Source organism: Pungitius pungitius, chromosome 18, assembly GCF_949316345.1.
Source record: "Pungitius pungitius chromosome 18, fPunPun2.1, whole genome shotgun sequence".
NCBI lineage: Eukaryota > Metazoa > Chordata > Actinopteri > Perciformes > Gasterosteidae > Pungitius > Pungitius pungitius.
Genome location: NC_084917.1, coordinates 11052777 through 11071760, shown reverse-complemented (window position 1 = coordinate 11071760; position 18984 = coordinate 11052777). Strand labels below are relative to the sequence as shown.

General features: G+C 42.7%; 1 protein-coding gene across 1 annotated transcript; it reads left to right on the top strand.

Annotated features, from left to right (window-relative positions):
• The first annotated feature begins 591 nt into the window (after positions 1 to 591).
• Positions 592 to 18396, top strand: LOC119226909 (cilia- and flagella-associated protein 44). Its single transcript, XM_037485289.2, has 33 exons — positions 592 to 714; positions 867 to 1029; positions 1620 to 1722; positions 1807 to 2023; positions 2138 to 2252; positions 2682 to 2846; positions 3118 to 3273; positions 3390 to 3437; positions 4107 to 4206; positions 4325 to 4419; positions 4496 to 4705; positions 5321 to 5431; positions 5511 to 5663; positions 5806 to 6003; positions 6306 to 6448; positions 6863 to 7142; positions 7331 to 7386; positions 7505 to 7667; positions 7950 to 8080; positions 8741 to 8943; positions 9227 to 9371; positions 9519 to 9696; positions 9828 to 10069; positions 10282 to 10522; positions 10617 to 10820; positions 11244 to 11439; positions 11522 to 11635; positions 12055 to 12185; positions 13756 to 13872; positions 15788 to 15989; positions 16116 to 16276; positions 16419 to 16553; positions 17184 to 18396. The coding sequence occupies exons 1-33, from the start codon at positions 632 to 634 to the stop codon at positions 17565 to 17567; spliced, it is 5343 nt and encodes a 1780-aa protein (XP_037341186.2). The 5' UTR covers positions 592 to 631; the 3' UTR covers positions 17568 to 18396.
• Positions 18397 to 18984: the final 588 nt, after the last annotated feature.

Here is an 18984-nt window from a genome sequence, read left to right as displayed (position 1 = left end):
AGCGGAAATTATGGAGGAAAACACAACTTGTGTTGGTGAACCGGCAGAAAGAACACACAATGTGTTGCAGGAAAACATTGAAGGTAACGTAAGGGGCTGTCAACTTGTTTTCCGAGGCCAAAATGTTGTTTTATTATTTTTATTTAAGCGTGTAAAACGTTCAACGTAAGTTAAATTGAGTAAAATACTTCGCTTGTCACTATTTACCCAGCTGTCCAATCACAGATGATTAGTGGCGGGACAAATAGCATATAGTTAGTTAAGATAAGTTAGTAAAGTCTCAATCTGAACTAAACAATGCAGCCTACTTTCTCGAGATGGTTCCCACAAAATCTAATTGATCACTGAAACCAGTCTTCTACCCCTTCGTGCTTCATGTAGGGCGAGGGCCAGAGCAGGTATTCCGGATCAGAACGAATAAGACAAAAATAAAAAAAAATTTAAATACAGATTTATTGAGGGTAAAATTAACAGGATGGTGTCTCGAAGCTGTGAAATGGGTCTATCATTAACGTTGTTCTACAAGTGGTAATAGAGTTTCACCTCTTCAAATGTTTGCTCCCTCACAACCAACACTTTAGTGAAGCAGCAGGAGGCTGAAGAAGGATCAAAACAGCATCGCTCTGCAGACATGTACTATAAGTATGAGGAACTTCGCTCAAGACCATACATCACATCTGACTCTGAAATCCCAGAAAACCTCCTGCACCTCTGGTATCCTTATTTGAAAATCAGTTCATGTTACATTTACTCTGACTTCCTTTCAACATGCTAAGAAAATAGTGTGATTAAAAAAAAAGAAATCTATTGTAATGTCCGACTCCTGAATGAATCTGATGTTGATCCTTGATGCATCCTGCATACAGTCACTCCTTTGGCTATGACAGTGGGCGCAGGGGAAACCTGCAGCTCCTGGATGACAGAACTCTGATCTTCATAGCAGGCAACCTGCTCGTCCTGCTGGACATTTCCACCAAGGAGCAGAGGTATCTCCGCTCCTGCAGTGGAGGAGGAATCGGCTCCATTGCGGTAAGATGCCAATCTATATGTCGTGCAAGTGATTCTGAGGCTCTAGTAGTACTATTGTGACTGTGATGCATTTGCTGTTAGAGGGAAATGCCGTAGTATCAACCTGTGAGTTTTATCAGCATAATTACAAAACCATTATAAATCATTGACAGCATTGCTAAGGAATCAACTAGACAAAATAATGAGGCGGATCACTTAAGATGGTAATTTCTAGTGAATTCATTGCGTTAATTAGCTCATTTAATTCATAATTTTGCAGTTCACATTACAAATCATGTGTATGCATATTTATTAGACAGTTCACGATTACACATTTCCATATTTAAGGCATTATCTTATTCCAAATTGCATACATTACTGTAACATAAATCTAGGGGTGCACTTCTTAAATTCCTAACACCGACAGTTTACTCAGTGATCACTCCTACAATATATGATATAATGTTATTCAATATTTTAAATGAGGTCACTGAGAGTATAATGCAATTAATAAGAAACTACATTTGTGTTATACTGCATTATCCTATGTGATGATAATGCGTTGCTTACATTTAATTTCTGTGTGTGTGTGTGTGTGTATGCATGTGAAGGCACACCCTAGCAAGGAGTACTTTGTTGTCGCCGAGAAGGGGAAGCAGCCAGACATCATAGTATATGAATATCCCTCGCTGCGACCATTCTGCATCCTCAGAGGTAAGTGGGACCAAGATGCATGGAGATATACTCTTTTTTGAAAAGGGAGGTTGTCTATTATTGCTTAACCTTTCTCGTGCCTAGGCGGAACAGAGCGGGCGTACAGCTTTGTGAATTTTAATCCAGACGGGAGCCTGCTGGCCAGTGTGGGGAGCGCCCCCGACTACATGCTGACGCTCTGGGACTGGAGGAAGGAGAAGGTGATGCTGAGCTGCAAGGCTGTTTCTCAAGAGGTGTACCGGGTCAGCTTCTCCCCCTACAACCCGGGAATGCTCACATCGTCAGGATCTGGACACATCAAGTAAAGGGCACATAAACCCTGCAACTTTGGAAAAGCACTGCTATTAAAATGACATCAGACATTTTGCCAAATAAAAATGACCCTCTGTCCTGTCTCTCTCTCTCTCTCCCCCAGGTTCTGGCAAACAGCCAGCACATTTACCAGCCTTAAGTTGCAAGGGCTCATTGGACATTTTGGGAAAACTGCAGCGACTGATATTGAGGGCTTCGTGGAACTTCCTGATGGAAAGGTTTGGAATTTCACCTTGGGGAAACAGGCTTCCAGGGAACAAGAACGAATGATATTAGTGGTTGGGAGACACGGTGGCGTGCTGCTTAGCACTGTCGCCCCACAGCAAGACGCTCCTGGATTCGACTCCACCCAGTGGCCTTTATGTGTGGAGTGTGCATGTTCTCCCCGGGTCTGGGTGGGTTCCTTCGCGGTACTGCGGCATCTTCCCACAGTCTAAAGACATGCTCTGGGGATTAGGTTAATTGGTGGCTGTAGGTGTGTGAGTGTGTGTGGTTTTTTGTCTCTGTGTCAGCCCTATGATTGACTGGAGACCTATTCAGGGTGTACCCTGCTCTTGCTCGATATTGGCTGCGATAAATCATCTATAAATCCTAAGAGGGATTGCAGTTACTTCTGAGCCTCGACGCTCTCCGTCTCCTCCTGTCAGGTGGTGTCCGGCTCAGACTGGGGCAACTTGCTGCTGTGGGATGGGAATGCAATCAAGGTGGAGATTTGTCGTAAGGAGGGTCGGAACTGCCATGCTGGGATGGTCCAGCCATTCGCCCTGGAAGACGGACAGTTGATGACAATTGGCTCTGATGGAGCGGTTCGGGTAAGATCCGCACAGTAACTCAACATAGTACATATGACTGTCTGGTCATCATTTCTTTATTAGTAATAGTTTTTTTTTCTAAATTCATGTATTCTGTGGCTGGAAATGTTGTGGTATTGAACTTTCTGTATCGTACATTGTACATTGATTTGAGGTTTTCACTGTTTTTGGCTTTCCTAATGAACCTAATCGAGAATGGCTGATGATCTAGTTGGAGATTTTTGGTGATCTGTTTTCTTGACTCTGTAACCCCTCTTCTGCCCTTACGCAGGGTTGGGACTTTGAGAGCATCAACAGTGCGGACAGTAACAGCGACGGCAGCAGGTTTGAGCTGGAGCCCATGAACGAGATGGTGGTCGGACACAACGTGTGCCTCTCCTCTTTAGTCAGGAGCTCCCTGCCCGACTCCTTCGTCTGTTTTGCTCAGGTCAGAGGGTGAAAGGTCCAAGGTCACTGATTTGCCAAAACCATTTGCAATACATGATCCGGCTTTAACTTTCTCAATAGAGTCAAACCTAATCCCTCCACTATTTGCGTTTATAGGATTCCAGAGGAGCAATCTGGAAACTGGATTTTTCGTTCACTTACACTGTGAGTTTTTCATAGAGAAGTGATGTGGATGTTACACTTTGTTTATAACAGCTTTGTATGAAGCAAATGCGAGGCCAGCTGGGGTGTGACTTCTGACATCTTTCATTTTATGATTTTTTGTTTGCCCTGTGGTGATAGTAGGACGCCTCTTTTGCATGACACTTTACGTAATGCACGAGACCCTGAAAGATGTAATCCGATACAACTATTAATTCAAAATGTGGTCAGTAACATAATCCAACTTTTTATATTCTAAATTAACTGGACGTGAAGAATTTTGCTTATTTCCTATGAAACAACCTTTCACCTTGGCAGGTCTAACTGCAAAAATAATCTTGGTTAACTGCAAAGTAAAAACCATCCTTCTTTATGTTAACTTTAACTGTATTGTGATGTTGTTCCCCTTTTATACCTTACATGTGACAGGGAAAGCAATTTCTATAAACAAATTGTGGTATACTTGTTGAACTGCGTTGCATGTTATTATATCCTATATTTATTCTATTAGTTTCTTCCAAAATGCATTTTGGCTTTTTCGTACTGTGACGCTGTTCCCGTTACTCCCTGAGCCGACCTTATTGTGTCGTCACATGTTACGATAAATTAGCAAGACGACCACAGTATCCCCTCTCGGTGAAGAAACGGTCGGTGTGTTATCTGTGTGTGCAGACTCCTGATCCAGAGTGCCTGTTTACCTTCCACGCCGGGGCGATCCAGGGCCTGGACGTGTCGAGGAAATCTCACCTGATGGCCACGACCGCTCTCGACCGTGAGTCCCACGCATTTCCACACCTGTAACCCTACCGTACATTTTTGGAAATACCCAGACACAAATGTAAAGCCACAACACAAAACGGACTCGTTCTGCCTCTGTCGCTGAACTCCAGGATCAGTCAAAGTTTTTGACTTCCTGGCCAACAGAGAGGTGACCAGCAGTCGCTTCTACCAGGATGGAACTGCTCTCAGCTGGGCTCCGCCTTTGGTGTGTATGTCGATGGGAAAATACAGTGAGAGCTCACTGAAAACTGACCTTTGCTGCTCTGGCACTTTGTCTTTAGGTGAACGAGAGCGGAAGCTTACTGGTGACGGGCTTTGAGGACGGGGTGGTCCGCTTACTGGAGCTGTACGACCCTCAAAGGCTACACGTGGTCACCGGGCGCACCCCCAATGGAGATGCCAAGCTGCGCCTCAAACAGGCTTTCAAACCCCATAATGCCCACGTGACTGCTATTGCATATGAGCGAAATGGAGAGATCTTAGCCACGGGGGTAGGAGATTTAAAATAATAAAATAAACACCAGCTTTAACATTCGCTGACTCTGGGCATGGGCGGGTTATTTGAGAAGCTATTGTCAGCCTTGTCTCTGAGAGTATAGAAGTATCTCTGCTCGTCATTCTCCTATACTCTCTTTCCCCAAGCTTCTCCTTCTCTCGATTATGTCCATCCAATAAAGCCACACCCTGAGCTACAAATTTTCTTTTACAATATGTTCTGTTTTTCTTTGTGAGTAACTGAACAGAGATTCTGTCATTTAACTTAATCTGACCGTTTTTTGTAGCAGCAGGTAGTATAACAAATATGAACACTCACATTGCTTCTCCCTCAACCTCTCATTATGGTATAAACATTGGTCTTCACTTTGCAAGACAGGATAAAGGAACAGAATGATTAAATATGTGTGTCAAATTAACAAAAATACAGACTTAAAATGAAAATACTTTAACCTATGGGAAATCTGGTGGACATTACCACGGGATCCTGATGCAATGTGCACTTCATGCATGTTTTTGTGTGTGTTTCTCAGTAGATTCAGCCTCAGACACTGCAATCACCCATGACTTGTCTCCCCTTTCTGACCTCTCACATCCGCCCTTCCTCTCAGAGCTCTGACAGCACTGTGTTCTTCTTCACTGTCGGGGAGAAATACAACCCTATCGGCTTTGTCCACGTTCCTGGGCCAGTGCAGGCGCTGGAGTGGTCACCTCGTTCCCACGTAAGTCTGGCTTCCCGCCATTTGGTCCCAAAATGTTTCTCTGAGGGAAAATGATATATTCAACCGTTTTTACCCCCAGAGTGAAAGCAGGTTGCTCATCCTGTGTCAAAGCGGTCATGTGGTCGAGGTTCACAGTCCTGATCCAGAGGCACAGAGGCCAACCGAAACCTTTCATCTGCCTGAACTGCCCAGCCTGTATTTCAGGTTCAGGAGTATCAAATCTCGAATCAAGGTCTGGGCTTCGTCCGTCTTGGATATTGTTTAGTAGGCTATTAATTGTTAGTGATTATCTGCATAATATGGAAGAAACCAATTCCAACTCTAGGTCAATTTTAGACCCTTCACTTTATCATTTGTGTGTTTGTACATGTCAGAGAGAGGAGAAAATCGCACAGCTTCAAGAAATGAAGGAGAAGAAGAAGAAAGAGAGCGGAGAGAGGATGAAAGAATTAGATCAGGAGGAGGAGGAGGAGGAGGAGGAAGAAGAGTTGCCTGCTATCTACAACCCTGACCCTCCATGTCCTCTGTACTGTGGCTTCTACTCACAGCCTGGCCAGTTCTGGCTCTCTATGGTAGATACAGACACCACTTTTAATTGAACATACAGTACCAGTGAAAGGTTCTCATTCAATTGAGCGATAAACTGTGTCCAAACTCTTGACTGGTCCTGTATCCAATAAATAATACTAAAATTAATTAAAGTAATGACTTGGGAATCAGTTTTCTACAATCAACTGTTAATAAACTTGTGTGGCAAGAAAGTTTAACTAATAGCAGGCCCACAGTAAAACAAAAGTAAATTACAATACTTTATCACAGAAACAATAATAAGACATTTGGTTTTCCTTGAAGATTTCATTGATTTCTCCTGCAGGGTGGCTTTGACTCAGGTTTCCTGTATCACTGTAAGTTCTCTGAGAAACAGGACCAAGATCCAGACCAGCGGCAGGATGAGCCGTTTGACTTCCTGCCTGTCCACAACACAGATGATGACCCCATTCGCTCAGTCACCTTCAGGTAACCGGCAAACAAACAAATACATATTCGTTGTATCCATGATTCATTACATTACATTACATGCCATTTAGCTGATGCTTCTATCCAAAGTGACTTACAATAAGGGCATTTCCACATAGAGATACAAACTCAGAAGAACAAGTGGTCCTAGCTTTGAGCTTGGAATCATTGATACAACTAACTTGAACCACTGATCCCTGAATAATAAATACAATTGCACAAAGAGACACAGTTACTAAATGACTAAAAACTGAAATATTTAGCAGCTTATGAGACATTTTATATGAGTTTAAGACCAAAACAGAGCTGATTATTACCAAAAAATCAAGGACTTCTATTGAAGGTTAACTTTAGAGGCTCCTCCACAATGCTTGTATCTGTATAAAGTTTCTCTCCTGGTGTTTTGATTTGTAGCTCCAACGGGCAGCTGCTGCTCTGCGGCATGCACTCAGGCTTCATCAGGGTTTACCCTCTGCAACCTGGCGACAGCGGCCTCACCTCCATGCATGCCTACTGGGCCCTCGCTGTGCACGACAACCAGTACGGGCACCTGCGGCACATCCGCTGTAGTTACGACGACCACTTTGTGCTGACAGCAGGAGAAGACGGCAACATCTTCTCCTTCAGCCTGCTGCCTCCGGAGGAGCTAGAGAAAGGCCTGCAGAGAAAGAGGGCCAGGGTTCCTTCTCCCCGGGTCCGTCCACATCTTGTTATTGTGTTATGCATTAGGGCTCTGTGGATAAACAAAGCCAGTGTCGGTGCATCAGCATTAGATGTATCGACAGACACATAATGGTGTGCTGTTTTCAATGATGTTCCCCATAGGTTGAACCTTGCCGACTTTGATACATCACACTTACTTGTTACATATTATTTTAACAGGTGGGTCTAGAGAACGAGTCGTTAGCTCAGGACATCGAGAACCCAGCTGCCTACAGGTATTCTGGTTGGGGATCAATGTTTTGTGTACCCCTGTGTACTTTCTGTGTCTCTATTCATACAGGAGAAAACTGTAGTTTCTTTAATTCATTATAAATCGCCATCTCATCCCTCCAGCATTGAGACGGCCAAGCAGAAGCTGGAAAACGACCGTCTGCGCCGGGAGGCCGGGCTGAAGATTGCGGCAAAGCGCAAGAAGCTGGCCGAGCTGCAGAAGAAGTTTAAGCAGCTACTGGACGACAACCAGAGTCTGCCGGAGCACGTTCGACTGAAACCTGCGGTACGGATGAACAAGCGTGCCCACACACACCCCTGACCTCCACTACCTCACTTTCCTCGGTACCAGCTGTCCTCTCATCAACCTTTTTCACAGGCTGCTTAGTATCTGAAATTCCTCTTTTGGTCGTTTCACTTGGTACTTATAGTTTGCCGTCAGTGGAATTGTTTTAGGTTACGGTAAGGTATATTATCCTTAGGGTTCGGTTAAGTCTTCAGGGAATTGATGTTGGTCAGGACAGATTGTTTGTGGTGGGTTTGACGTGTAACTTGTTTGTGTGCGTAGGAGCTGCAGTTGGACCGGCGTTTCAGTGAGCAGGCAGAGAGGGTCAAGGCCCAGCGGGTGAGGGAGGTCAGAAAGCAGATGGCCTGGGACCAGGAGCGCAGCAGCATAGCCCTCAGAAAACTGCAGGACTGGTACTGACTAATATGGAAGTAAATCTGTGTCATCGGGTGTTGAAAGAAAAAGGTGATTGAATTTCTAGCACTGAATATTTATGCATTGAAATTATGTATCTGAATGTTTTTCAACGTTAAAATACTGTAAAAAATTCAACCGCAAAAAAATCACCGTTAAAAAATTCAGCCGCAAAAAAAATCAAGGTTGAAATATTCAGCCGCAAAAACACCAACATCCGGGACACTAAGGAAGAGCAATCGATTCTAGATTCAAGATCAGGAGCGTGCGTCAAGCTAAAGGAGCGAGCCCCCAACTTTCAGATACATAATTTCAATGCATAAATATTCAGTGCTAGAAATTCAATCACCTTTTTCTTTCAATTCCCAATGACACAGATTTACTTCCATAGACTAAACACACGCACACACAAATATGCAGAATTTCTCACGTTATTGCAGTGATATTAGCCCAAATGCAGCAATAATATAGCTGATCATTATTGTCTCTTAATTGTTTGTACGATTTATTTTCCATTGTAATATTTAGACGTTCTTATGTTAAATACTAAATGTTTTTCGTCCCTTCTCTGAAATCACCAGAAACAGAGGACTGACATTCCAAGGCCTTCATTTAGATTTCAGTGAAGGAAGTGAAAACCCTTCCCTTTTTTTCTCTAGGTTCAAGGACCCTCTGGAGGTCACTGTGGTTGCCTTCCACACCGACCATAGAGTCTCCGCTTACCGTCTGCCGGCACGCACAGTGCCTTCATCCCAGCTCAGAGATCAGAGGAGACCCAGCTGCCTCAACGGAGACAAAGCTACTGGACTAGAATGCAGAGAATCAAAAGTCGAGCCTGCAAAAGACAGCAGCATTTTAGAAAGTATGAACATATTTGTGTCTTCGTCTTACGTGATTAACACAATCTTTACATATCAACTCTGCCTCCTCATCCTCTGTTTCTTTAATTTGTTACATCGTTCTACATAATGGAGACGAAAACCAGAAAGCCCAGAAATTATAAACCTGAGATTGTAAATACGTCAATCAAAGGATGTATCATTGATAGGATATCAAGAAAATAGTTCTCTTTTTTGACAGAATACAGTATATCAGTGTATTATGTAGAAGACAAGCTTGACCTATCGCCTCTGTGTGCCCTCCAGAGGAGGAGATGCTGCACCGCCCGCAGGCCCGTCCAGCAGCAACGAAGCTAACAAATCGGCAGATCGAGAGGCTCCAAAAGGCTGCAGAGCGAGCTGAACAGGCTCGAGCCAAGATAGAGAAGAGAAAGCTGGAATGGGCCCAACTGTGAGTGTCAGGTCGAACATCATCACCTCAGTCTTCTGGACTCGAATTCATCGGTCATGGGGCCTCCTGAGTTTTGAAAAATAAATAACGATTGTATTGACCGATTAACTTGCTAGAGGGTGATGGTGTTACTGCTGTTGATGTCAGTTACGCAGAGAAGCCAAACAAGGACTATGAGGATCCACAGGACGTCCAGGCCATCCGTGAAGCCAAAGAGAACATTGGAGACTTAAAACTGAAGTCAGACAAAGACTTTACGGTGCCCAAACACCTGAGGATGAATGCTGAGGAGAAGAGAGCAGAGCTGATAGGCCTGGAGGAAAAGGTACAAACACGCACATACACGCGCTACACACAAAATCATTCAACAGTCTATTGAAACAAATCAGTTGATTGACACTTAACAATGGTCGCATGCATAACAGATACCTTTGATGACTCCGTGCATGTCTCTAGATCTTTGAGAAGCAGACTGAGATGAATGGACGCATCGTGGCATTGCGAGACTCTAAGGTTCATCTAGTGTCTCAGTTGCACGCTCAGACTCAGCAGGTCCACAGGGTCCAGCAGCATCTGGCAGCCCATCTCCACAAGCCTCCACCCGCCCTCCCCGCTATGCTTCCAGAGGAAAACCCTGAGAAGAGGCTGCAGTACAGCAACTTAACACTGAAGCGATACAAGGCTCTTAAGGAACAAAGGTTTTAGTATGATTCAAGGCCAAGTCCAGTCAGAAAAGAGGGAAAACCAACTTTCTTTTCAGAATCATGTGTACATATCATTTTGAAAAATGGATTTAACACGTCGTGGCCCGATTTTTGTGGTTGGTCTAATCCCATTGCAAGATGGTCTCCAGTTTATTTTTCAAAATAAATAAAAGAATCCGAAACATATCTAACGTATTTTCCAACAGGTCCCAGACTATTGAGCAGGAGAGAGCCACGTATTTACTGCAGGAGCTGGAGAAAGAGATGGAAGCAGAAGAAGACGAAAGTGTAAAGGAAGGGACTCCCAGTATGAGTGGCTCATCTGGATCACTAGGAGAAGAAGAGACAGCGGAGGAGGAAGGCCCAGAGCTGAGCGAGCTCGAGGAGGAGCTCCGCAGGGAGGAGGAGATCACACTGCTGCACGAACAGGACTCTCTGCTGGAGCAGGTACATTTTTCATTTAACAAAACCTAACTCTATAGTAATGAACTAAAAATTACTTCCTGGACAAGATACCATATTGGTATTTTCTCATCATCAGATGCAGAGCTCAGTGTGTCAGTTTGACGCGGAGCTCATGCTGCTGCGTCACCAGAAGCTGCGTCTCGACTGCGAGCTGAAGATGGCCGACCTCCGTCAGCTGACCCTCTACCAGGAGCTGCTGATCCTCAAAGACTTTGAGAGGAGAGAGGACCCCCTTCAGGGGATACTCAACGAACGCATTATGGAGGAGGGAAAGATCACGGTGGGAGAGAGTTCATGTACTACTGTACTTTTTTTCCAAATATGAGTCATTATTTGAAATAGTAAATTACAAGGAACCAACAGTAAAGAATGGCACCCTTGTGACTGCATTATACATGGACATGTATCTCTAAGTAGATTTTAAAGTCCGTTTTACTGTAATTTATTTTTTACTGTGATTTTGAACTGACCTGAGAACAGACCTGGGAAAAGACTTTTCAGTCACATTTTTATTTCACCTGCTGCCTTTCTCACAGAATAGTTGAAAAAAAATACAGCTTTCCCACTTAGAGACGACTCAAAACCTCTTTTCACGCCAAAAACTATTTTAACCGAATCCTGCCCAGTTCCAACACGTCCTCTGCAGACTTAAATAGATTCTCATTTAGGTTTTTGTTCCATCCTTCCCTGTCTCTCCTCTCAGTCTGACCTGGAGGGGCTTCATGAACAGCTGCAACAGAAGCAGAAAGACATAGCAAAGCTGCAGGAGAGAGAGAAGGGTCTGATTACTGTATTACTGGCCATGCTGGGCAAAGACAACCCGTTTGAAGAGTTCCTGACCAAAGTATTCAAGAAGAAGATCAAACGTGTGAAGAAGAAGGAGCAGACAGGAAGTGAAGGTGAGAGGAACTAACACACGATTGATTATATGACGTTCTCTGTGTGTTTGTGTGTATCAGTGAACCAATCGTGTGTTTGCAGAAGAAGTGGAGGAAAGTGATGAAGATGACTGGGATGATGATGATGGCTACGATCATGACAACTCAGACTCAGATGTGGGAGGATCTGCTCTGGACGACAGTGTCTGCCCTCAAGGTCAGTTTTGTGGTGGAGAAATATTTATAAACACAATTTTTACACAGTAAAGAGTGTAAATTATTTCCAGTGTTTTGTGACTAAAAGAGAAACTGAACCCTTTAATCAGTGCATCCCAACACGGGACAAGCCCTTCCTCTGTTTACAGGGAATCCGCTCCCTGGCTCAACATAAGCTAATGCTAAAATAGCCACGTTTCAACAAAGGTTTCTTCAAGAATGTGGTCACCACAAACAGACCCAAATAAGTACATGCAAAAAAAGCAACCTGAGCAGAAAATATAGGGTATTGTTTTGACCTGCCCACACTACATACGAGGCATTTTGTGTTGTGTGTTTGAAGTTAAAAAGAACTTGAGCTTCAACTATAAGTTTGACTATTTGTGTGTGTGTGTGTGTGTGTGTGCGCGTGTGTCTCAGGCTGCGAGCTAGAGTTGTTTGAGAACACACTGCAGCTGCGTGAGCGTCGGCTAGACCTGGAGGAACTTCTAGCGAAGGAGAAGAAGAGTGCTGAAGCTCTGAAGAAGGAGTGCGACACCCTCTTTAAGAAGGTCATACGGATTTTCATCTTCCTGTCTACTCATCATTCTCATTGTCATGTTTGTCTTGGGCTCTCTGTGTCAGTGCAGATACTTGTCTTTTCTTTTAGTGCAAAAGTAATCAATCCCCAAAACCCGGCATAAAGATAGGCACACCTGGGGAGGATGAATAACTGAAATAAATGAATCTTGTTAGCAACATAACACTAATATATACAATATATATATATATATATATATATATATATATATATTAACACATATCATCTACATGGGATTGTTAAATGCAACCATGAGAAGTCTCCAAAACAAAACCAAGGAACACAAAGATAGTTTTAATAGAAACCAAAAGCACGGCCAGCTCGCTTGCAGTTCCTCTATGTGAGAAACCACCACACGTTCTTGCTGTGAGATTTTAAAGGCACAGTTTAGATGGATGTAGCCTTTGAGAAGTTATTTTTATCGAGCTGTTTGAATGTGTGAACAAGGACCGTGGAGTACTCCAAACGTCCACAGAGAAACAAGCTGCCCCGCCACTTGGAGGCAGCAGAGACCCAGATAACAATATAATATCCCTATGTACGATGTCTTACTCTGGCTGTAAATATTTTGGAATCCATATATCCTACCAACTGGAAGATCTGGCGATGAATCTGGCTCCTACCCTTAAACAGGTTAAATTGGATTTACTTACCTCTTTTGAATTATTAGTTGAGAATGAAATCCATTCAAATAAATATTCTCCCAAGAGTCTTGTATCCCATACAAATGAATTTCAAGTGCTTTACATAGAACAATTACAACCATTAAAACATAAGGCAATATAAAAAATACATACAATCATTTGTAAATGAATGGATCAAATGTTGCAGTCCAATTAATAAAATAAACATTAAAAAGCATCCACTCTGGTTGAATTAAAGACTACAGCATAGAATTACATCAAAAGTTCTCTGGAATAATGGATATCGTTAAATGAGATTAGAAACCTGTGTTAAATGTGGGGGTCGACTATTACCAACCTTTCAACACTATCATTTGTCTATACAGTTGAAAAACTTAAAAAACAATATGGTTATAGTTTGAATCGCAAGGATGTGACTTGTACTCATTATCAAGTTTAGCATGAGTTTTCTTAAATAACAGTCAAACATCAGGCCTAAGGCACAGCTTTGTTGTAAGTAATATGGACTAAAGTAAAGAAAGTATTTTTCACAGAACAGAAGACACTTGTGATGCACTAATCTGACAGTAGTAGATTATTCTACACCTCGTCTGGTTGGATAGGATCACTTATGTTATGAAAACCCAAATGCGTTTTTTCTCTTTGTGGAACTCACTCTTTTATCAGAGAAGACTAACTCCAAATCATAGAGGCTTCGCAACCTCTTAAGACCTACAGTTTTACTCTTATGCTAGGCATGGTGTGGATTATTGGAACCTATGACTGAGGGCAAAATCTCTGGCATGCATGTAATCCCCCCAAAATATATTGGTGGTATGTATAGTACTTTCAGTTAAAATGACCAAAAGATGCAAACTTTGTTCAGTATTTGTTTTGTTTTTTTGCTCGGCTCTGCAGGAGAAATCGATTAAGACCAGTCGGATGGCGGCCGAGGACAATTTGGAGTTGATCAACAGGGAGAAGCAGCAGAAAATGAACGAACTGGAAGTGGTGGTTCCGCTTCGACTGCACCAGGTAAACTGCCCTAAACTAGCTAAAGCCAAAGCTTATCCTGCAACCCCACCACTCTCTTTATTTTCAAGCACAGCAAAAACAAACTACAATGTTTTTAACAAGATAAGTTCCAACGGTTACATTAAAGAGTCGGTTAAACAATAGTTAATAGTCTGTTAATTCAGTGAAAGATTTCTTGTCCAGATGTCAAAAAATGAAAAAAACTTCCCATCAGTATTTTTAAAAGCGCACTTTGATGTATTAAAATAGCTACACAATCCATAAAACGTTTAACGAATAGACATCATAATGGAACCCAAAAGGCATGACGTGCATGCTGCTGATTCTGTGAAACTGAATAATTTACTGAAAGGGGCGTGTTCAAAAAATTAGCAGCGCTGAGTTCAATTAGTGAGGTCATTGATTATGTGAACAAAATAGGTGTTAAACCGGTGGCCCTTGTTTAAGGATCAAGGCAACTGACGCTGCATATGGTGGCTGTGCATTTGTCCATTAAAAAACAGAGTAAAATAGGTCGTTCAAGACACTGTTCAGAAGAAGAGCGTTCTTTGATTAGGAAATGAATAAAAGAGGGGAAGAAAATGCTGTTTGTTTGAGCGTTTGATATCAATTCTAGCTGTTCAGCTAAAATGATATCAAACGCTTTAAAATGGCAGCCAAAACCAGAAAGGCAAGGAAGAAAACAACTATTCCAATGGATCGGAGAATAACCAAAATGGCAAAGGCCCAGCCAATGATCAGCTCCAGGAAGATCCAAGAAGATCTAAGAATGCCTGTGAGTACTGTAACAATCAGACGACGTCTATGTGAAGCCAAGATACCAGCAGGAAGCCCCCGCAAAGTCCCATTGTTAAAAAAAAACACATGTTGAAGCAGTTACAATATGCCAAAGAACACACTGACTGGCCTACAAAGAAATAGCATAATATTTTGCCGACTTATGAGAGTAAGATTGTTCTTTTTGGGTCTAAAGGCCACAGACGTCCTAAAAACACTGAATTTAAGCCACAGTACACGGTGAAGACGGTGCAAGCATCATGATATGGGGATGTTTCTCGTACTATGGTGGTGGTCCTATTTATCCCATACCAGGGTTTATGGATCAGTTTGAGTACATCAGAATACTGCAAGAAGTCATGTTGTCGAATGCTGAAGAGGAAATGCCCTTGAAATGAGTGTTTCAACAAGACAATGACCCCAAACAGACCAGCAAGCGAGCAAAATCATGGTTTAGAGAAACAGAATTCAAGTAATGGAGTGACCAGCACAATCCCTGGACTTTAATCCCATAGAAAACTTGTGGGCTGACATAAAAAATGCTGTTCATGAGGCAAAACCAAGAAATGCAGTAGAATTGTCCTGGGGTGCAATACCTGTTGACCGGTGCTAGTCTCCTCCATGTGCCACACATGTCGGCAGTTATCAGAAACTGTGGTTATGCAACTAAATATTAGTTTATCATTCTCAGGAAAGTTGAACCTTCAAGCATTTCTTAGTTTATACAGTACATTTTTGAGTTTGTAAAGAAATATGTCAACGCTGCTATTATATTATTACATTTATACATTATATGTCTTGACTTTCTGTAGAATATTATCAAATTCAATTACTTTTTCCAATTTTCTTGCTTTGATGCATTTGTGTTCATTCAAATACAATGTATTTGAAGAATTTTGAGGCTTGCTCACCTTTTTAAACATAACTGTACATTTCCATAGGAAATATTATTTTTGCACATGGAGTTCTCTCTATGTCCATCAAAAAAACCTGTCAAGATTCAGCCATGAGACAATTTCTTTCTGTGTTTCTAAAAGCAGTTGAATAAAGTGTGCCTTTTTATTTGTTAGGTGCCATCCTTTTTCAACTTAACTTGTGACATTTTGTTGTTTTCACCTGCCATTACTCCCTCTACCAGATAACGTTTGTCTTAAACGGCTCGGTGCCATCAGACCTGAGCCCGGCTGTGGTGGTGGACGGGAAGGAGCTCAACAGGCTGCAGGAGCGCAGCCCGCAGCTGCACGCGGAGAAGATTCAGCAGAGAGATCGCTGCTGTGAGGCGCACAAGCAACACCGCAAGCTCATCCATGACAGCAGGGACATGAACGCCGAAATCCAGGGTGGGCTCCCCACAGGCCAACACCTCGGGTCTAACCTGGAATCTCTTATTATGTGTTCGGGTTAGGTACCGGTGAAATTCCGATGCACTCAAGCTGTTAAATGGCAGTGTAATCTCTGTGTTGTAGTGCTGGAGGAGCGGTGCAACCAGCTGATGATGCTGAAGTTTGGGAGGCTGGTGGATCTGGAGGCTCTCCAGATGCTGTCGGGAAACAGGACGGTGGAGGAGCTCAAGCAGGAGAAATTCATCCGAGAAGCTAGATACGCAAAGGAAATAAGACAGTGGGATGTACGTGTGTCTGTGTGTGTATTTTTTTTCATCCTCTGTACCTAAAGTTAAACAATACTTTTTTTTAAAACTACATGAAAACAAAAAGCTTGACTGGAAGTATGTTTATTGATCTTTTTCTGGATTTGTTTGTTAAATTTAGATGAAGGTAGAAGAGGCACATGACGCTCTGATGGAGGTCACCAGGCGTAACACAGAGCTTCTCAGATGCAAGACCAGCCTCTTGGACAAGAAAAGGCAACTGGAGCAAAACATCGATGCCAGACAGAAAAAAATGGTGATTTATTTGTTCTGAAATGATTTCATATGTAATATTGATCAAAACGGAGAACTACGATGTAACATGGTAGAATTATACGGCGCTTTGACTAACCTTGCTTATACTTCAGCGTCTTTGTGTGTTTTGGGTTGTCCGTCCTTCCGCCCGTAAACACAGCTCAATTCTAATGAAAGTGAACGTGGACGCGAGGATGAACCGAAGATGATCATGTTTAACAGGAGATCACACCCATTGTTTATAACATGAGATATCATATTTTATTCCTTTTATTTAAATGTCTTTAAGCTCAGCTGGTGAATATAGTGGCGCATACAGTAGCTTATACGCTAGAAACCCGAAGATGCTGGAAGAGCCACTGTTACCCCAGTGGCATTATAAACGTTCTCTATGTCTACTGGGTATGAAAGTATGCAGCTTCTTGTGTGTTGCCACTATATTAGATGATCATTTTTTTTGACATATTTGAGAGTAAGTTAGTGTAGGTCAGTGGATTCTTCTGTCAAGTCCCCCTTTAAGGATTCAGGGACATTGAACCCCATTTTATACCATTAAAAAAATTATTGTATTGAGTTTTCTGGCATCTGTATACTGCCTGTTTTATTATGATTATCCGTTGTGTGTGTCTAGGGCAGTACCTTTGAGTATAGCAGGAGACGTGTGGATAAGGAGGAGATTCGGAGGCTCCAGGGCCTAGTGAAAAGCCAATCCCAGCAGGCCGAAGCCCTGAGGAGAGAGATTGTCCTCCTGTCCCGTCAAGGAGGTCACGTCCTGCCCCCAGGCTGGGCCCCGCTGCCCCCTCTCCCCCGCTTGCCCACGCTCAGAGGCCGCACCCACACTGGCCACCAATCCCGGGAGGAAGGCCACCTCATCCCGCCCATCCAGGCCCCGCTGCCCCCGCTTAACCCCTTGTCCACCGCAGCAGCAGCAGAGGAGGAGGATCAGGGCGTCCTTCCAAACCGTGAAAAGTACCAAAGTCTCCCAGCCGACAAGGAGCCACTAAACATGGAATGACAATGCAGGAATAACTTAGGATTTATTGCTTGACGTATGATAAAAAAAAATACTTCAGTTGGTTGACTGCTGTGTTTGTTCATAATTCAAAGCTTTAAACAATGAGACTGTTTGATTGTGTCTCTACTGAAAGCTAATTTTGAGTTTTACTTTCTTTTTTCAGTTTTAATTATTTTCACTTTAATTTACATCAACTAAATAATACAGCTTTAAATTATGTTATGGCCGTTGCATCGTACCCAGGTAGCCAGGAACCCAGGAACAAAGGGTTCCGGCTCGATGCGGACAGATGTGAGCCAGCTTTGGCCCATTTCATTCATGCCATATCTGGCCCAGATGTAAATGTTACAGACATGGCTCTATTCTGGCACAGTCATTGCCACCGAGTTTATCCCCAACCAGCACTAAAGTAGGTTCTGGCCCGTTGATGGTTTCCTGACCTGTGCTGAATCTGTCATTTTAGCAACGGGCATAAACTGGTGGCATGGAGACATGGCAGCCGGGTTTATCGGCAACCCTCTCTGAAACATGTTGAGAGAGAGAAAATTGGTTGTCTGTCGGGTTGCTAAGGGACATGGACAGCAGATTTTTGTATTTGTGAGTACAGTGTGCACTGTTCTCCAATCTAAGATGACCGTGCATGGCCGCGCTCGATGTTATGGGGCGCCGTTTGTAAAGTGTCGCACGTTCTAAAATTCTGCATAGTTTTGGTACATTTAGCATCATATCAAAGAAAAGCAGGACAAAATTCATATGTCACTTTTTCAAATATTATATATATTTATATAATATATGATGCTGCTGTTTGCTAATTGGATATGTCAAGTAAAATGATTGGAGTAAAGTATTTGCTTTGTTTTCATGCCTGTTTGACACCAACATGCATACACCAAAGTTAACATTAACTTATTTGGGTTAGTCTTTTCAAAATAAAGTCGGTAACCCTTGTATGGAAAAAAGCTGGCTTAAATAATATGTGTCACATTTATATGGCTACAGGTTAAATTTGTAAAAAAAGTTTATTTGACTCTATTGATCAACCCTAATAATGAAATAGTCCTACTCAATGCAGACATTTTGAAAAACAACACACACACACACGCACACACACACATATGTGGATCGGTCCAAAAACAAATGCAGTGCGTTTCACAAACAAATACATCCAAACCATACCCAAATACATAAAACACATACATCTGAGTAAGGTGGGTTGCTGTACAGTCTGTACAGTCCTCCAATGCATCTTTGTACATTCAGAGCAGGGCTCTGTAGGAAAAACAACACACACACACACACACACACACGCACACAAATGTGGATCGGTGCAAAAACAAATGCAGTGCGTTTCACAAACAAATACATCCAAACCAATACCCAAATACATAAAACACATACACCTGAGTAAGGTGGGTTG